The following is a 17,714-nucleotide window of genomic DNA, read 5'->3' on the forward strand; positions in this document are numbered from 1 at the left end:
AACCGCTCTGATTGTGCCTTACTCTGACCTTGTTAAAAAGGGTAAGATCGACATTGAAACAGGCAAGCGTTTTTTGGAGGTGAAACCCTTCAGAGGTATTGAAAATAGGCAAACAAGAAGAACCTTGACTCTACCTGAAGCTGTGGCAGCAAAGCAGGTGGATCCTGTTGCAGCTTTGAGACTTCTCCAAAGCCAGGCAGACAGTGGAGGCATCATTGATATCACGACTGGAGAAAGGCTCCCTATACCGGAAGCCTTTAATGGAGGTTTAGTCTCAGAAGACATGGTCTTAGAAATTGCCACTAACCAGATTTTGAAAGGAGGCTTAGTTGATCCAGCAACAGGCCAACGTGTCTTGAAACTCAGTGCTGCCGTCACTTTAGGACTTGTGTCTCGTGATGTGGCTTCAAACATTACTGAGAAGGTTTCTCCTTTGGAGGAAACAAACGATGAGGATAGTCCAACTATCATTTCATCACAAAGTCCACATAGCCCTCAACACATATCAACGCCAAGTCCAAACATTGAGGTGCCTTCATGTAATGATGTAAAAACTGTGACCTCTGAAGTACCAAGTGATATTATAAGTAAAGGGGACAAAATAGAAAATCCTCTATCAAAGGCAGAAGATATACTGGAATCAGACCAATCCATCAACCTTTTGAGTAAGTTTGCTACAAATGTTGAGAAAAGAATCCACCAGGCCATCCAGGAGGCCATACCACAGACAACCACATCAAAATCACAGAAGTCTTCTCCACAAACATCAACAGAAAGGACAAAAATTGATCAGACTACAGATAAAAGACAAGAAGTAATCTTAACTGAAGGTTTAATTGCAGAATCGACTAAAGATCATGTTAACAACACCGACAAAAGTAAGGAGGAGGACAAAGTTAGAGCATCCGTTGAAAAATCTGAAGCGAAGCATGAGAATGTGCAGAGTAGATCTTGTGATGAGAGCAGTACATTGGTCAAAGACTTAGATGAACGACTGACTGATTCTAAAACAGCTGAAAATACTGGTGACATTCAAAAACAGGAGCAGGTAAAACCAACTGACAAGGAAAGTAGGATGTGTGTTAGAGAGAGGAATGATGGCGTTCTTGAAAAAGTGCAAGTGGAAGAAACGTTAATGAACATTGAAACCAAGGCTGATCCTGCCTCGGAGCAGCCATTGGAGTCTTTGGCCAAAGAGACAGAAAACAAAAGCAAGAAGAAGAAGAGAAGTAAAAAGAAAGCAAAAGTGGCAGAGGAAGTGGTGGAAGTAAAACTTGAGACTTATCAAACAAATGCAGAAAAGAAACCAGAGGAAAACACATTGCAAGACAAACCCAAAACACCAAAGAGTCAGAGCAGTGCAACTCTTCAAGAATCAAACACCAACAATAGCGTGGTACAGCAAGAACCTGTAAAGGTTTTCAAGGACACTGCTAATTTTGACAAGAGGAAGGACCAGAGCAGTGAAGTTAATCTACTACCAGTCAGTGATCAGGACGTTGTCAGAAAGTCTGAAAAGAATTCACCTCCAAAGTCCAGTCTGCCAGACCAACAGAAAACTGCCCTGGTACTAAAAGCAGAGGAAAGCATCTTCAAAAAGGTGTTTGAAGCAGGAGTGAGCGACAAGAAGGCTGCAGAGGAGCTGCTGGTCCTTAGGAATGAGAGCAGAAGTATGAGAGATACTGGCGACGCCACAAGACCCAATGATGTGCCAAAGAGTGAGAAGACGTCTTTCAAAGAGGACAAAAGGGAACTGCTAGAGGACAAAGACATAGTAATTGCGAGGGACCACAGTGAGAATCTGGATAAGGGGTCCATTCCATCACTTAAATCTGTGGGTAGTAAAAGAAAAAAGAAGTCCAAGAGTTTGAAATCTTCTTCCGCTAATGACATCGTAATGGCCGATCAAAGAGAAGATTCACAGTTGACAACAGAAATCACCAAAAAGTCAACAAATATTACACATGAGCAGACCAACACTGAGGATCAGTCAACACGTGGAGACACTGGAGCCTCTATTGGTGGAAAGGTAACACAGATAGGGTCTACCATAGACTCAAGTGAGAGAGAGCAACCAAGCTCTTACCCTGAGAAACTGTTTCAGGACCATCTCAAAGAAAACCATGGTGCTTCTCATGACGCACTCGAACATCAACTCCAACCTTGGGTCAATCCGTCTGAGGCTACAAGCACACAACCAGAACAAAATGAGAGGGAGTCCCATCTACCTGAAGATGAAACTACTGAATGTCTTGAATCGAAACCTCAGAGTACTGATCAGCAACAACTTAGGTCTCCAGAAACTGAATCAGTCCAAGCAGAAAAGGCGTCTTTTGACTTGGGATCACCTGAACTCTCAACTCCAGCTTCTAAAGAGAGGGAACATGATCATGGAGATGTGATGTCAAGTTATGTGGAAGCAGCGCCTCCCTTTGGCAAGGTATGCAACAACACACTACTCATGCACTTTTCATCAATATGTTTTTGGGTACAGTTTTGGACATGAACAAATTATTTTGGTTTCTAGTCCTCATTGGCGCGTCAAGAGTTCTTGGAGCATGACCAGAGAATTGTGGCGCTGGTCTCCATGGTCAGACATGTGGAGGTCAAACTCAAACAGCAGCAGCAGCAGTCAGTCGGATGCAGCCTCGTCGCTTTGGAGGACATCATCAAACAGACTCAGGTAAATGCTCAGAGTCCAGCATAGGTTAAAAAAAAAAATCTTACTGGTTCTTACATTTTGGACTATCAAAGGTAGGTCGCCATAAAAGCAAGGATTAGTTGAATAATTAGTTGCAATCATATTCAAGTGATGTATTAAATTGTGTTGTTGATCAAGTATCTTGTCTGCCAGGATTTAGATGAGGAGCTGTGTGACCTGGAACCTGCGATCACAACAGAAGTAGAAGCTGCTGAGAAACTCTTAAAGCCCCACCCCAGAGATGTCCCTACCCAGCTCTTATTGGCTCTTGAAAAGGACCAACGAAGCTTGGACCAAGGGTACCAGGCCGCCCGGACGCTTTCACGGGACATTCTAGGAAGCCTGCAAGAGCACAGAGATTCATACAAGGTATGTCCTCTGAAATTAGACTCTTGCTACAGTTCTTTAGTGTTTAACTGGATTTTATTAAACTTTTTTTTTTCTCCAGGAGGCGATAACAGCTGAGCTAAAGGCACTTGGAGGTAAAGTTGAGACTCTTCTGTCCTGGTTGAGAGAGACAGAAGTTCAGATGAATGAAGGAATGGCCAAAAGTCAAAATATGGAGAATGACAGTGGTCAACGTTCACATCAGTTGCGTCTTTGCAAGGCAGGTTTCGTCATTGCAGTTATGTCATATTAATAATGTCCATGTTTGAATATTTTCCTGCTGTGTTGTCTCCTAGGAGCAACAGTCTAATCTGACGGCTCGCTCCAGTGAGGTCAGCGCCGTGGCCCTGGACGTCCAAGTGTTCATTTCGGAGCGGGCCCAGGACCTGGCCCCAGGGCAGAGCAGGCACCTCTTGGGGCAGCTTCAGCAGCTACAGAGGGCCTTCCACTCCACGGCGGGACAAGCTCAGGCACGGGCCGACTCCCTCTCGGCCCAGCTGGAGCGTGAGGAAGGGGAGCGTCGCCGGCAGAAGAAAGAGAAGGATGAGGCACAGAAGCTCAGCCTGCTGCAGAGTGCGAGAGAACGAGAGGTTTGGAAACCGAGGATTGAGTCCGTTTGGTTTGGAATACTGATGCTTTTTCTTACTAATACTTATATACTATTACTAATGCACAAACTTGAGGCACAATCCAGCGCAGAGCTTACATATCCAGTTGTGCACAACTAACAGGCACCATCTTTTCGCCAGAAAAGACAGACTGACTCAGCAAAGTCTCAGCTACGGCAAAATAGCAGCTTTGGCGAAGCATCGAGCCGGGCAGGAAGACTGAGTAGGAAAATGTGCTAGTTATAGGGATGGGTACCAAAGTTGGTAATTTTATAGACCCCAACCAAATTTTGTTGGTACTACTAGGTTAGACTGACCATACGTCCTCTTTTCCCCAGACATGTCCTTTTTTGCGGGGCTGTCCGGGCGGAGTTTCTTAAATGCCTCAAATGTCCGGCATTTTGAGTAAGGTTGCGTGTATTTTCAATGACGTTCAGGGTTAAGAAGGGGTTAAAAACAAAACAAATTGTGAAGGTGTGCGCACGCAGCAGCATTGGTGAGGGAGGGGCAGAGACAGCGAGAGTGAGAGAGTTATGATAAACGCGCATGCGTCGCCAGGCTCTGCTTTTTATCCATAGACTTATCAGATTAAATTTTTTATTATCTATAGCAGGGGTGTCAAAAGTGTGCCCCGAAGGCCATCTGCGGCCCTAAGCTAATGTTTTAAAGGTCCACGGCACATTCTAAAAATACTATTAAAATAAACAAAAACATAACAAAAGTGAAATAAAAAAGCTTAAAGGTGAAATGTAATTTAGAAAAAGTTGCAATGTTGACTAATAAAACAAAGCTGTTTTTTTTTCTTTCAAACTGTCATTGCTTAAAACATAATATTAAATCAAAATCAATGTTATTATGAATTATTGACCTATCCAAGGTTCCGATTACTTCACATCAAATATTCCACTTTGAAAAATATTTTTGGTGGAAGATTTTGCATATTTTGTGTGTTTGCCATTAAAAACATAGTTTTGTTTGACAAAAAAGGGCGGAAAACAAACAAACAAAAAACAACATAAAAAAAACTACCGGTAAAACATTTTGAAATGAGGGATAGATCTGAAGTTGATGTAGACTCCAGATATTTAAGCGTTAAATATAAAATGTATGTATGCCCTGGCACACCATTATCATCATTTCATGATCCAAGCAAAACACTTTATACACTTTTATACTGAAATTAATACACCTACAACTTATTAAATAAAAACATAGAAAAAACTACCAGCAGTGGTAAAGTTCAGATCCATGAAGGAAAGAAGAAAGTGAATGAATGTTTATAACTGAATACATTTACATATGTATACACATTTGTTTTCTTTTTGTATTTTTTTTTTTAATGAATTAAGTAACGTTTATGACAACCTTGTTCCAAAACACAATATAGAATGTGAGATATAACAGGATAATGAATACGTTTATCATTTGTTTTCAAAACGCTTACAAAAAAGTGGGACCCCAAAGATTTACTGTGGGACCCCATTTTTATGACTTGATGGGTCCCTTTTTGAAAATTCCTAGCGGACACTGCTATCAACAGAGGAGAAAAAAATGCTTTATTTAAATAAATATATTATTTATAAAGCAAGTTCGTGTATCATTGGCAAATTTTGCCCGCCTTGGCACACATATGTGTCCTCTTTTTGGGATTTCAGAATATGGTCAGCTTTTACTAGGTATCTCTTCAAGTAAAATCAAAGAGTGCCATATAGCGATACCTTTGTTGCACGTAACGTCACGTCTGATTACAGACTAAACACCGGCTCGCGTAAATAGTCGCTCAAGCAGCACTCACTCATCCAAACTCCCTCTAAGTAATGTGTTGTATTTTCAACACCAACAAATCAGGTTAATAGCTAGAAAACGCTCTGACGTAAAGGCTCCACTCTTCCAAAATGCGCTAGCTAGAAGCATATTTCCATTGGATTTGCTATAGATAGGCTATTATTAGCATTAGCAATTTTACAAGGCAATTTTAACACCTCCAAATTTAGTAATAAAAACTACAGATGGTGTGTCATAAGCACAATACTTACAGTATAAACACTTTGTATGGCGCAACATAACACATTCAGCTTCCTAGATAAAGCTACTTCCTAGTTATACAACATACGATAGATAGCCTATACAGTATTGCCATCTAATGTCTTGGAAGTGCAACTGCATTGCAAATAAATATGTAACAACTGGACAGCTACATTTTAAATGTTACATTAAAAAATAGGATTTTTTTTAATCAAACATTTAATATTTAATAACTCACACCAAAGTACCAAAAATTAGTACTGTTGAGTACAGGTATTGATTCCCAGGTACCGGGATTTGGTACCGTAGCAGTTCAAATAGATAGATAGATATCAATCAATCAATCAATCAATGTTTATTTATATAGCCCTAAATCACAAGTGTCTCAAAGGGCTGTACAAGCCACAACGACATCCTCTGTACAGAGCCCACATACGGGCAAGGAAAACTCACCCCAGTGGGACGTCAATGTGAATGACTATGAGAAACCTTGGAGAGGACCGCATATGTGGGTAACCCCCCCCCCCCCCCCCCCCCCCCCCCCCCTCTAGGGGATAGATAGATAGATAGATAGTACTTTATTGATTCCTTCAGGAGAGTTCCCTCAGGAAAATTAAAATTCCAGCAGCAGTGTACAGAATTGAGATCAAATTAAAAAAGTAAAAATTAAATAATGGGGGTATAAATGGAAACAAAATAGAAAAATACTACAATAAGAATAAAAATAAAAAAAGCAACAATGAGAATAAAAATATAACAGTAAAATAAGAATATAACAAGAGAAACTAGGCAGTAGTGACCATGTAATGAAAAAGTATTGCACTGTTAATGTAAATGTTAAACGATACCCATCCATAGCTAGTCAGGGAGCAAAAAGCAAATATTTAGGTAAAGACGATAAAGACTGGCCCTCGCAGTAGTAAGGAGGCAATTTTGAAGCAAATACTTCTGGCGTCTTCCTACTGCAGCCGCCGTTTTGAAAAGCACTACCAATAGAAGTGGCTACCAGTGTGCCTCGTTGCTCTGCCTGGCACCGGAGATGAGGCGATACAAAGCCTGGAAGCACAAACAAATATAGGCAGGTGAAGAAAAATGGAAAAAATAAAGAAAATGCACCAAAAAATCTCACTTGAAGCTTGATTTGCTCTAATTCATTGTTGCTCACTCACTCTCACGTCACACGCATGTTTCTGTAACACGTGTGTTTATTAACGTGTTTGCCTTGCTCTTCCAGATTGCCACGGAAGGGAATCGCTTGTGTCGCCGCGGTAACCGCTTCCTGACTGCTTTTCCGCCTGTCCCGCTTCCACTGTTGGGTCGGACAGGCGGAAAACCGACACTAAATAAAGATGTTTGTCTTGATTGATCTTTTGTGTGATTTATATTTGCTTGATGAATGTGTCAAATGTGTGTTTGTGTGCATCTGGACACAATGTACTCTAATCTTGGCAAACTGGATCATTGTTATTTTTATAAAATATTATATTGTAATAACATCTTGTCCCTGTTTGGCTTTGTGCGCCTTCTAAATCTCCTCAGGTGGTCCAGCAGCAGAAAGCAGAATGTTCGCAGAAACTAGAAGGCCTCTCCGTGTGGTTGGCTGGAGCTGCCGGCATTCTGGCCAATCAGAAAGCAGGAGCGAAATCAGATGACATGAACGTCCTGCGGGAGAAGCAGAAGAAGTTAAAGGTAGGGAATCCCCACAATGAGACTTTTTTTTTGGATGTTTCATCGACCCTATGCCGTAATACCGTGTATGTCTTTCTCTCCAGGAAGTGCAGAAGGACCTCCAGAAGAGAGCCGAAGATGTCGCCAAGGCCATCCGCTGCACGGAGGACTTCCTGGCCGAGCGAGGGGACACTTTGAGCCCGGAGGAGAGAGAGAAGCTGCAGGTGGCGCTAGCGCGTATGAAGGAGCAGTACAGCACGCTCATGGACTCTGCTAACACGTCGGTGTCGCAGCTGGACACAGCCATCGATGCTACTGTACAGCAGAACACACAGAGGGTGAGAGGACATATCCACACCTGCAGGCACATGTTAAAAATCATACACAAATGCTCTCATATTCAGCGATTATAGCGCCATCTGTTGCTTTGCAGTGGAACTTCGATTGCCAGCTGCCCCTTGAAACAATGTAGGGGTAGCGAGTGTGTATATTGTAGCGTCCCGGAAGAGTTAGTGCTGCAAGGGGTTCTGGGTATTTGTGCTGTTGTGTTTATGTTGTGTTACGGTGCAGATGTTCTCCCAAAATGTGTTTGTCATTCTTGTTTGGTGTGGGTTGACAGTGTGGCGCATATTTGTAACAGTGTTAAAGTTGTTTATACGACACCCTCAGTGTGACCTGTATGGCTGTTGACCAAGAATGCCTTGCATTCACTTGTGAGTTGTCAAAAGCCATAGATAAAATGTGACTGGGCCGGCACGCAAAGGCAGTGCCTTCAAGGTTCATTGGTGCTCTGTATTTCTCCCTACATCCGTGTACACAGCGGCGTTTTAAAAAGTCATAAACTTTACTTTTTGAAACCGATACTGATAATTTTGAAACACATACCGATAAAGTTAAAGTAAAGTTAAAGTACCAATGTTTGTCACACACACACTAGGTGTGGTGAAATCTGTCCTCTGCATTTGACCCATCCCCTTGTTCACCCTCTGGGAGGTGAGGGGAGCAGTGGGCAGCAGCAGTGCCGCGCCCGGGAATCATTTTTGGTGATTTAACCCCCAATTCCAACCCTTGATGCTGAGTGCCAAGCAGGGAGGTAATGGGTCCCATTTTTATAGTCTTTGGTATGACTCGGCCGGGGTTTGAACTCACAACCTACCGATCTCAGGGCGGACACTCTAACCACTAGGCCACTGAGTAGGTCACTAGGCCACTGAGTAGATAATTTCCGATATTACATTTTAAAGCATTTATCGGCCGATAATATCGGCACTCCGATATTATCGGACATCCCTATAGATAACCATTCAAAAAGCGGCAACAATACTCCATTTACATTTTGTGACTTGAATATTAACCAAGTATTAGTGATATTGTGTCAGCATTGTCGCAGTCAGATTAATATTCTATAATTATTTACAAATGTCTGCTTTTATGTTTCAATGGTTCTTCTTTAGGCCAAAGCCCTTGAGGAGCTGCAGGAGACCCAAGTCCAGATGGACACTCTGCTGAAAGACCTCCAGTCCTCTGCTAACCAAGCAGCTCAAGACGTCACTGACCTGTCCACTTCACAGCCGGACTCCGCCGTCACGTCCCACAAGGAGGCGCTGCAGGTCAGCGTCTTCTCCTGCGGCTCACCTCCCACATCTTTTACAAGTGTCAGTCTTTGACCATCTCTCAAACAGGCCGAGCTTCAACGTCTCCAGTCTCAACAAGCCCAGCTCCTGCGCGTCGCCCAGTCGGCTCGCTCTCTGTTGGACCAACCCGATTCCACGGTTCCTCCCGAGGAGAAACAACGTCTGCGGGCCACTTTGGACCAACTGCAGGCTCAGCACCAGGACAAGCTGCAGAGCTGCCAGGCATGCTGTCTTGTCATCACGGTCCCACATTCGCAGATGGAGCTTTCATCTTCATTGTGTCGCCTCTTGTAGGAGCGACTAAGGAGGTCTGAGGCGCTCAAAGACGAGCTGGCCAAGTTCCTGCAGGAGCATGGAAGTCTGGGCGACTGGCTGGAACAAAGCGAGCAGGAATTACGTTGTTTGGGGGAAGGAGAGACGGACGCACAGGAACTGAAGAACAGGCTGGAAGAGCACAGAAAGGTGCACCTCAATCAAACTTATTTGCAACATGACAATACACCCTACTTATCCGTGTATGTGGTTTACATCAGTGGTCCCCAACCACCGGGCGGGCCGCGGACCGATTGGTACCGGGCCGCACAAGAAATTAAAAAAAAACATTTTTTATGTATTTATTTATTTATTTGTTTATGAAATCAACATAAAAAACACAATATATACATTATATATCAATATAGATCAATACAGTCTGCAGGGATACAGTCCGTAAGCACACATGATTGTATTTATTTATGTTTAAAAAAAAAAACAAAAACATTTTTTAAATACCCCCTACTCCCCCCTACCCCCCCTACCGGTCCGTGGGAGAAATTTTCAAGCGTTGACCGGTCCGCAGCTAGAAAAAGGTTGGGGACCACTGGTTTACATTACACAACTCAACATGTAGGAAGAGCAGAATTTACAGTTGATCGGACCAATAGCTACAAGCTAAATTCATCTGTTGTCCCTGGGCACACATTTTGAGTGCCTGTGTATATAGACTTTGAATTGGTTGTAAGCTGCGTTACTTGAATGAGCCCAGGTTGTCAGTCAATATTTAGCTTAGCAGTAAATCTTGGCTACGTCTCTACTCATCCGATGGTGAATGAATCCAAGCTAAACAGTTCTAGAAACTTTTTTATCAGCAGATTACGAGTTATTGGCCAATTATGTGACTTCGTCCGCTGGTTATGTTCACGTGGAAATCATATGACCTACTTTCTTGAGTTAAGTGATTATTGATTAGGCATACTAGCGCTGCGTCAAATAAAAAAGTAGCAATCATGGTGACATCCCAAACTTGTGACCTCTGTCACAAGCGCCGGAATGTGCATGCACGTTGCGTGTCCTATTAATTTAAAAAAACAATTCCTGATTATTATACACTACCGTTCAAAAGTTTGGGGTCACCCAAACAATTTTGTGGAATAGCCTTCATTTCTAAGAACAAGAATAGACTGTCGAGTTTCAGATGAAAGTTCTCTTTTTCTGGCCATTTTGAGCGTTTAATTGACCCCACAAATGTGATGCTCCAGAAACTCAATCTGCTCAAAGGAAGGTCAGTTTTGTAGCTTCTGCAACGAGCTAAACTGTTTTCAGATGTGTGAACATGATTGCACAAGGGTTTTCTAATAATCAATTAGCCTTCTGAGCCAATGAGCAAACACATTGTACTATTAGAACACTGGAGTGATAGTTTCTGGAAATGGGCCTCTATACACCTATGTAGATATTGCACCAAAAACCAGACATTTGCAGCTAGAATAGTCATTTACCACATTAGCAATGTATAGAGTGTATTTCTTTAAAGTTAAGACTAGTTTAAAGTTATCTTCATTGAAAAGTACAGTGCTTTTCCTTCAAAAATAAGGACATTTCAATGTGACCCCAAACTTTTGAAAGGTAGTGTATTTAGAACCCATAATTGAAAATTTAAAAATAAAATGTGATTAATTGTCCAGCTGTGCTATGAGCTACATGAAGGAGACCATAATTTATTTTATTTAAATGTTCGCAACATTTCAGGGTTCCTCACGAGGAAATCTTACAATGTATTGAATTCATAAACTGCTATAAAATTGTATAACATTGAGTAGATGGCGAGTTATTGTGATGGAGCAATATTCCCATAAGATTTTCTATATTTTGAGTCTCTATACATAAGCTCTACGCTTCTAGGGATTTCTTTTTTGCAGAACAGACTCTAATATTAACAAAAGAAAGAAAAAAAATATATATATGTATGTCTCTAAATAAATAAATGTATGTGTATTTATATTAATTTAAAAAATAGATTTTTCTAAATTAAGAATAGATTTAGAATTGAAATTAATGAAAGAAAAAAAAAAAAGTAAATGTCAATGCTCCTTTTAAACACACTTAGTAAAGATGTTTGTGAAATCCCCTGATGTTTTTTGCTGCAAAATTAACCACAACACTAACGCTGCACAAGATGCTATTCATGCTTTATTAACTTTAACTGCAAATGAATATAAGCTCCAAATATCGTTTTTTGGCCTTCCTGACTACTAAAAGTCTATATCGGTGAAAAAAACATGATAGATGGCCTATTTAAATAAAATATATATATATAAAATATACGTAAATTCAATAATACAAAAATGATAATAGATGAATTGATACATAAATTATACAGGGTAGAATAGATCAGAGGTTCTCATGCTGATTTTATGTATAATATACAGTATATATTTTTACTAGATGTTTGTTTTATTGTCCTGCAGCTTATTATTTATAGTGTCAACTTTTTAACCACACAACATACAATGAAGTTATTCTATGAAAATAAAAAAATAAAAAAAGTGTGGCCGCCCAACCTATTGCTCAAGGCAGAATCCTCGAGAAAATGTGTTGCTGTTAGCTTATGTGTAAAAAAATAGACCCTCTTTTCCAACCTTCACGCATTTCCAACACATCTACAAATACATGACCCCAACTATTTGCATTCACAGCTGGCCGACGACGTCATTTGCCACAAGGCAGACCTGCGCTTCGTCTCCATCTCGGGTCAGAAGGTCCTAGACTCGGTTCAGGGAGCTCTGGAGCAGGCTGGCGGTTCCGACCCGGCTATGGAGAGCACCAATCAGCTGGTATCCGACAAGCTGCAGGACACCAACCACAGATACACGTCTCTACACGCCAAGGTGAGCGCAGCATGCTTTGCTGAACCCAAAGGACCAATGTATGCGTGCGTCAGAACATTTAGCACTAAGGTTCTTCTCCCGGGTCTTTGTAGTCTTCAGAGTTGGGCGGCCGTCTGTCTGGTCTTCTGGAGAGGTACCAGCAGTACCAGGACGAGGTGGTCTCTCTTCACTCCTGGCTCAGCGCTCAGGAACAGAACCAAAGCATAGCCAAGCCCAGTGGAGACACGGACCCCCAAAACCTGCAGAACACCCTCAGACAAGTCCAGGTTTAAAAACAAAACAAAACAATGAAGGTGATCGGTTGGAGTTCTTGCTCTAGCGTGTGTTCTGTGCTCAGCTGCTGCAGGATGAGCTGGCCGAGCGGTCGGTCCAGTTGGAAAAGGTGAAAAGAGCGGGAGGAGTTCTGGTCAGCACTGATGAGTCGCCCTCGCTGAAGGCTGTGGACATCCTGTGTGCTGCAGGTAAACGCCGCTTCACGTCTACAGTCAGAACCTCTGCTCCTGTCATGTATTTGGACCGCTTCCTCTCAGATGGTTTGGAGAAGAGGTTCTGCTCGCTCTCGGCGTCCGTGTCCGAGCGGGCCGAGCAGCTACAGACGGCGGTGGCCCAGTCGGTCAGCGTACAGGAGGGCTTGAAGGCTCTGCTCAGCTGGCTGGACACGCTGGACCTCAACCCGGGGCCGGTTGAGCCCACAGCGCAGGCTCTTCAAGACGCCCTGACACAGAACCAGGTAGGAGAACCGTCTGTGTGGAACTTCTCTAGGACAAATTCAAACCTTTGTTTTCCCTAACCAGAAACTTCGTCAAGAGCTGCTCTCGAGGCAAGGCAGCGTGGAGGCGACACGGGATTCCGTTTCCAAGCTACTCCAGAGCCCCGACGCCTCCACAGCCTCGGGCCTGCAAGGATCGCTGGACGAGCTGACCCAGAGGTTCGCCGCAGCCCAGACCAGCCAAGCGCAGAGGGAGGCGGAGCTTAAGACCCTGCTGCCAAGGCTGGAGAGCTACGAGCGACTGGGGGCAGACCTGCGGGTCTTCACCCAGAGCCGAATGAAGGCTCTTAGTCCGGCGGGTCAGCCCGATCGCAGCGTGGAGGATTACAGGCAGACTGTGGAGGTCTGCACACGTGCACAGCAAAGACTTGAAAGGCCCACAATGTTTGGACTAATGGATGTCTTTTCACAGGAAGTGAAGTCGGAGCTCCAACAGGAGGCTATGCAGCTCAAGTCCTTCTGCAATTTGGGCGAAGAACTCGGCACGTCACAAGTTTTGGGTCCCACACAAAGTTTAGTGTATCACGTCAAAGGAGTGACCGAGGACTTCAAGCAGCTGGAGGACAACGTCAACCAAAGGTGAACACGTCTTGATGGAGACATTTCACTCTGAAAAAACACATTTTTACTCACATTTGCAAGCTCAGGGCGCCTGTTGCTATGGCAACAGGCGATGGGTACCATTCACATTTGATCCAATGCGGTACCGATTCCCGGTACCTAGGAATCAATAACGGTACTAAGCGGTACCAATTTTGGGTACTTTTGTGTGTGTTTATAAATTATATATATATATTTTTTATGTTTCAGTTAAAAACTCATTGTGATTAAAATCTCTTCAGCAAGAATGAGTTGAAAAACAGGTTAAACATAAAAAGATGCAGTAGGTAAAAAATTTAATATTTCAATAAAAACAAGTACAGTGCCCAATAGAAATAGCTTCTCTATCCTTTAACACAGGGGTCACCAACGCATAAGGACCAGATGAGTAGCCCGCTGGCCTGTTCTAAAATTAGCTCAAATAGCAGCATTTACCAGTGAGCTGTCTCTATTTTTTAAATTGTATTTATTTACTAGCAAGCTGGTCTCGCTTTGCCCGACATTTTTAATTCTAAGAGAGACAAAACTCAGAGAATTTGAAAATCCAAGAAAATATTTTAAAGACTTGGTCTTCACTAACTGACAAAGAAACAGATAACAGATTTGGTGTGCAGTTCAAAGTGTGACATGATTTATTAAAAAATTGAGAGTTGACTTTTGTATTTTACATGAGTTATTATTTGTACAAACGTGGTGCAAAGTAATTCATGATTTGTTAAAAAATGTTAGTGGCTCGCTAGTTAAAATGGGATATTGTGATTTCACAAGACTGTCTTAGAAGTGATCATTTGAAAATGTTCAATTTGAAAAATTTGCACTTAGAAAAAATATAAAAATAAAGTGTTGCATATTGATATTTATATGTTTCTATATATATTTATTGTGAGAAATCATTAAGATGATCAGTGTTTCCACAAAGATAAATATCATTAATGATTAATAATAACATAGAGTTAAAGGTAAATTGAGCAAATTGGCTATTTCTGGCAATTTATTTAAGTGTGTATCAAACTGGTAGCCCTTCGCATTAGTCAGTACCCAAGAAGTAGCTCTTGGTTTCAAAAAGGTTGGTGACCCCTGATTTAACCTCTTAAGGCCCAAGCTGTTTGTTTTAATGCTTTTTTTATTTCTCTTTGCTATTTGGGCTTATTGGACCCTAATTAGAATCCATCCATCCATCCATTTTCTACCGCTTATTCCCTTCGGGGTTGCGGGGGGCGCTGGAGCCTATCTCAGCTACAATTGGGCGGAAGGCGGGGTACATCCTGGACAAGTCGCCACCTCATCGCAGCCTAATTAGAATCAAAAATAAAAATAATCTTTTGATATGATGTACTTAGTCCATAAGTACACAAACGTGTACTTCATGTGTAGTGACATGCTACATTTTTTTTTTACACTTTTTTTTTCCAAATTCCATTGAATGTTATACTCTTCTGACACCACCAGATAGCAGTATAAGTGTCCATATGTCAGCATAAGACCCCAATTCAATAGTGTACACAATTTTGGAAATAAAAGCTAAAATGTGCTGTCTACGCATGTGGCCACTAAGGCCTTTAGAGGTTAAAATGGCTTGAATTATTAATTGTTCATGATAAGAAAATATTATTTTTTATTGCAACATTTGAAAATGAGCTGATTATAATACCGGTAACTGCTGTGCAGTTGTTGTGTTTTGTTTCATTATCACATTTCTGAGTCTCATTTGCAAATATGACACAAAGTTGCAATTGCAGTTGGAAGTCCAAGACAGTAGATGGCAGTAGTGTATAGTTTATTCTGTGTATAGTGTGTGGGTCAATTCAGGCTTTACTTTCTGTTGCGCCCTACAAAGTGTTAATACTTGTAAGTATTGTACTTATTGCGCACCTGCTGTTGGATTGTAACGTGCATCGTAGTTGTAGTTTTCAATAACAAATTTGAAGGTGTTGGATTTGCCATGTAAAATCACTAATGCTAACCAGTAGCATGTCAATGGCAAAGCTAATATAAATTGGCATCAAGTTAGCACATTTTCAGAAAAGTAGAGCCTTGCGATGGAGTGAAATTCCTTTGTTGGCATAGAGAAATCCAACATTACCTAGAGGTTGACTAGGTCTGCTCTCAGTGCTGCTGGAGTGATTGTCAAGTGCCGAAGTTAGCAGAGTCGGCATCCGGGCGTGACGTCAACCCAGGTACCTTAACATGGCACCGTTGGATTTTATCCGAATCGGTAGGACCAGTGGGATTGAGTCGTCACCAAAGTCGTAAAAAAACAGCTTTCCCTAATGGCAATCTTGTGCGCTATGCACTTTGTATTGCCTTGTGCATAATTTTGCCTTAAATTTGACAAGAAAAACGTTGTTGTAAAAACATTGAAAGGTTATTTCTTGATTGAGGCAATCAATACAGATAGACTTTGGCTGACTGATGGAGATTTCATCGTTTATGAAAGTCCAAAACACTTTCAGAGCACACCCCACATCCGACATTTGCAAAAATGCATTTGCCAACGTGGTTGCTATGGTAACAAGCCACAGCATCGCATGAATTTGAACATCACCAATCCACCTGTGAGCTATTGGCTCAGACATGAACGAGTGAATTTGTTACATGCTTACATTACTTGATGATAAAGATAGGACTAAGATATAAAATCAGCGTCTCCTCCGTCCTAACCCCTTGGCAATCACTCTTTGTTGCAGACTGGCCGCCATCGTGGCGTGCGAGCAGCAGCTGCTCCATTTCCGCGGCCTCTCTTGCTCCCTCCTCAGGTGGCTTCAGGCAGCGCAGGAGCAGCTTCCTTCAAAGGAGGTGAGCGTCAACACGGAGGCGCTGCAGAGGAGAGTGCAGCAGCTCCAGGTGGGTCCGCAGAACACACGCCGTGCTGTTGAGTCGTGCTGCCTTCAGGGACTGTATTTTTTTAATGCGACTGCGATGGTGCCTTCAGGACTTGCTGAACGAGTGGGAGTCGCAGGGAGGCAGGGTCCAGGAGCTGAATAATAACAGCTCGGAGCTGGAGGCTCAAGTCATTGAGATCACGGCACCGCAGACCAAAACTGGTAAGACAAGTCTTTTATGTCTTAGTTTAGAGCAGGGGTGTCCAGAGTGCGGCCCGCAGCTCAAGTTTTGTTGGCACACTACCGATCCGTCAGAAAATCAGTAAAAATATAAAGAAAAACTTAATTTAATGAATGAAAAGCTGAAAATATAATACTCATAACTCAGGGGCGTCCAAACTTTTTAAAAGTCAATGTATGCAAGGCCGTGTTGATTTAAATAAAAAAAAAGAAATGCTATAAACAGACATTATACATCAAAACTTGTGTCGGCTTTGGTTTTAATTTAGAAATGAGTTATTAATATCAAAATGTCACCTTTTACTCAGAATCAGCTTCATTAGCCAGGAATGTGTAACACACAAGGAATTTAATTTAATTTAATTTGTTCAATGTAAACAAAATAATTATAAGATTAAATACAAATTTAAACTCGTACTAAAATAACCAATATGTGCAAGGCTAATAAAATAAAAGTGCCATGGTGAATAGAGCAAAAGGATGATGAAGTGGACTAGGGCTGGGCGATATGGCCTTTTTTTTAATATCTCGATATTTTTAGGCCATGTCACGATACACGATATATATCTTGATATTTTGCCTTAGCCTTGAATGAACACTTGATGCATATAATCACAGCAGTATGATGATTCTATGTGTCTACATTAAAACATTCTTCTTCAAACTGCATTAATATATGCTCATTTCACTTTCTTGCAGAGATGGAAATCACAACTAAGTCAATTGACCAAAAGTGTATTTATTAAACAGTTATTAAGCAGTGGCACAAACATTCATGTCATTTCAAAACAGAAAGTGCAAGATTGTCAGAGGCATTTTAAAACAAGCGATGAGTGCACTTTTGTGCATGATGTCACTAAAATGACATATCAAAACAACACTAAATTAAAGTGCACTTTTTGTACAGAACGCCACTACAATACTTTAAAACAAATAAACTGCACTTTTGTTCATGATGTCACACAAGATATTTTAATAACTGTCAAATAAGAATGAGCCGCATAATAGGAAATCAAATAGCTATGTGGTAGGTTCCTGCGGACGTAATCTCCTTCTGTTGTTGACTATTTTTTCATACGGTGTTGATGTGGAAATGGTTGTCTCTGCATTTTGT

At 41.7% G+C, this 17,714-nt stretch overlaps 1 protein-coding gene across 1 annotated transcript in view; it reads left to right on the top strand.

Moving 5' to 3' along the window:
* The window catches only part of macf1a (microtubule actin crosslinking factor 1a), a 389,896-nt gene that overhangs the window by 234,617 nt on the left and 137,565 nt on the right, over positions 1 to 17,714 (top strand). The window contains 13 exon segments of the mRNA XM_062047376.1: positions 7,261 to 7,410; positions 7,494 to 7,727; positions 8,844 to 8,999; positions 9,072 to 9,245; positions 9,318 to 9,485; positions 11,978 to 12,169; positions 12,262 to 12,435; positions 12,507 to 12,630; positions 12,700 to 12,899; positions 12,964 to 13,281; positions 13,351 to 13,517; positions 16,226 to 16,382; positions 16,471 to 16,582. Coding sequence (XP_061903360.1) covers positions 7,261 to 7,410; positions 7,494 to 7,727; positions 8,844 to 8,999; positions 9,072 to 9,245; positions 9,318 to 9,485; positions 11,978 to 12,169; positions 12,262 to 12,435; positions 12,507 to 12,630; positions 12,700 to 12,899; positions 12,964 to 13,281; positions 13,351 to 13,517; positions 16,226 to 16,382; positions 16,471 to 16,582 — 2,326 coding nt within the window.

Source organism: Entelurus aequoreus, linkage group LG05 (genome assembly GCF_033978785.1).
Source record: "Entelurus aequoreus isolate RoL-2023_Sb linkage group LG05, RoL_Eaeq_v1.1, whole genome shotgun sequence".
Classification (NCBI taxonomy): Eukaryota; Metazoa; Chordata; class Actinopteri; order Syngnathiformes; family Syngnathidae; genus Entelurus; species Entelurus aequoreus.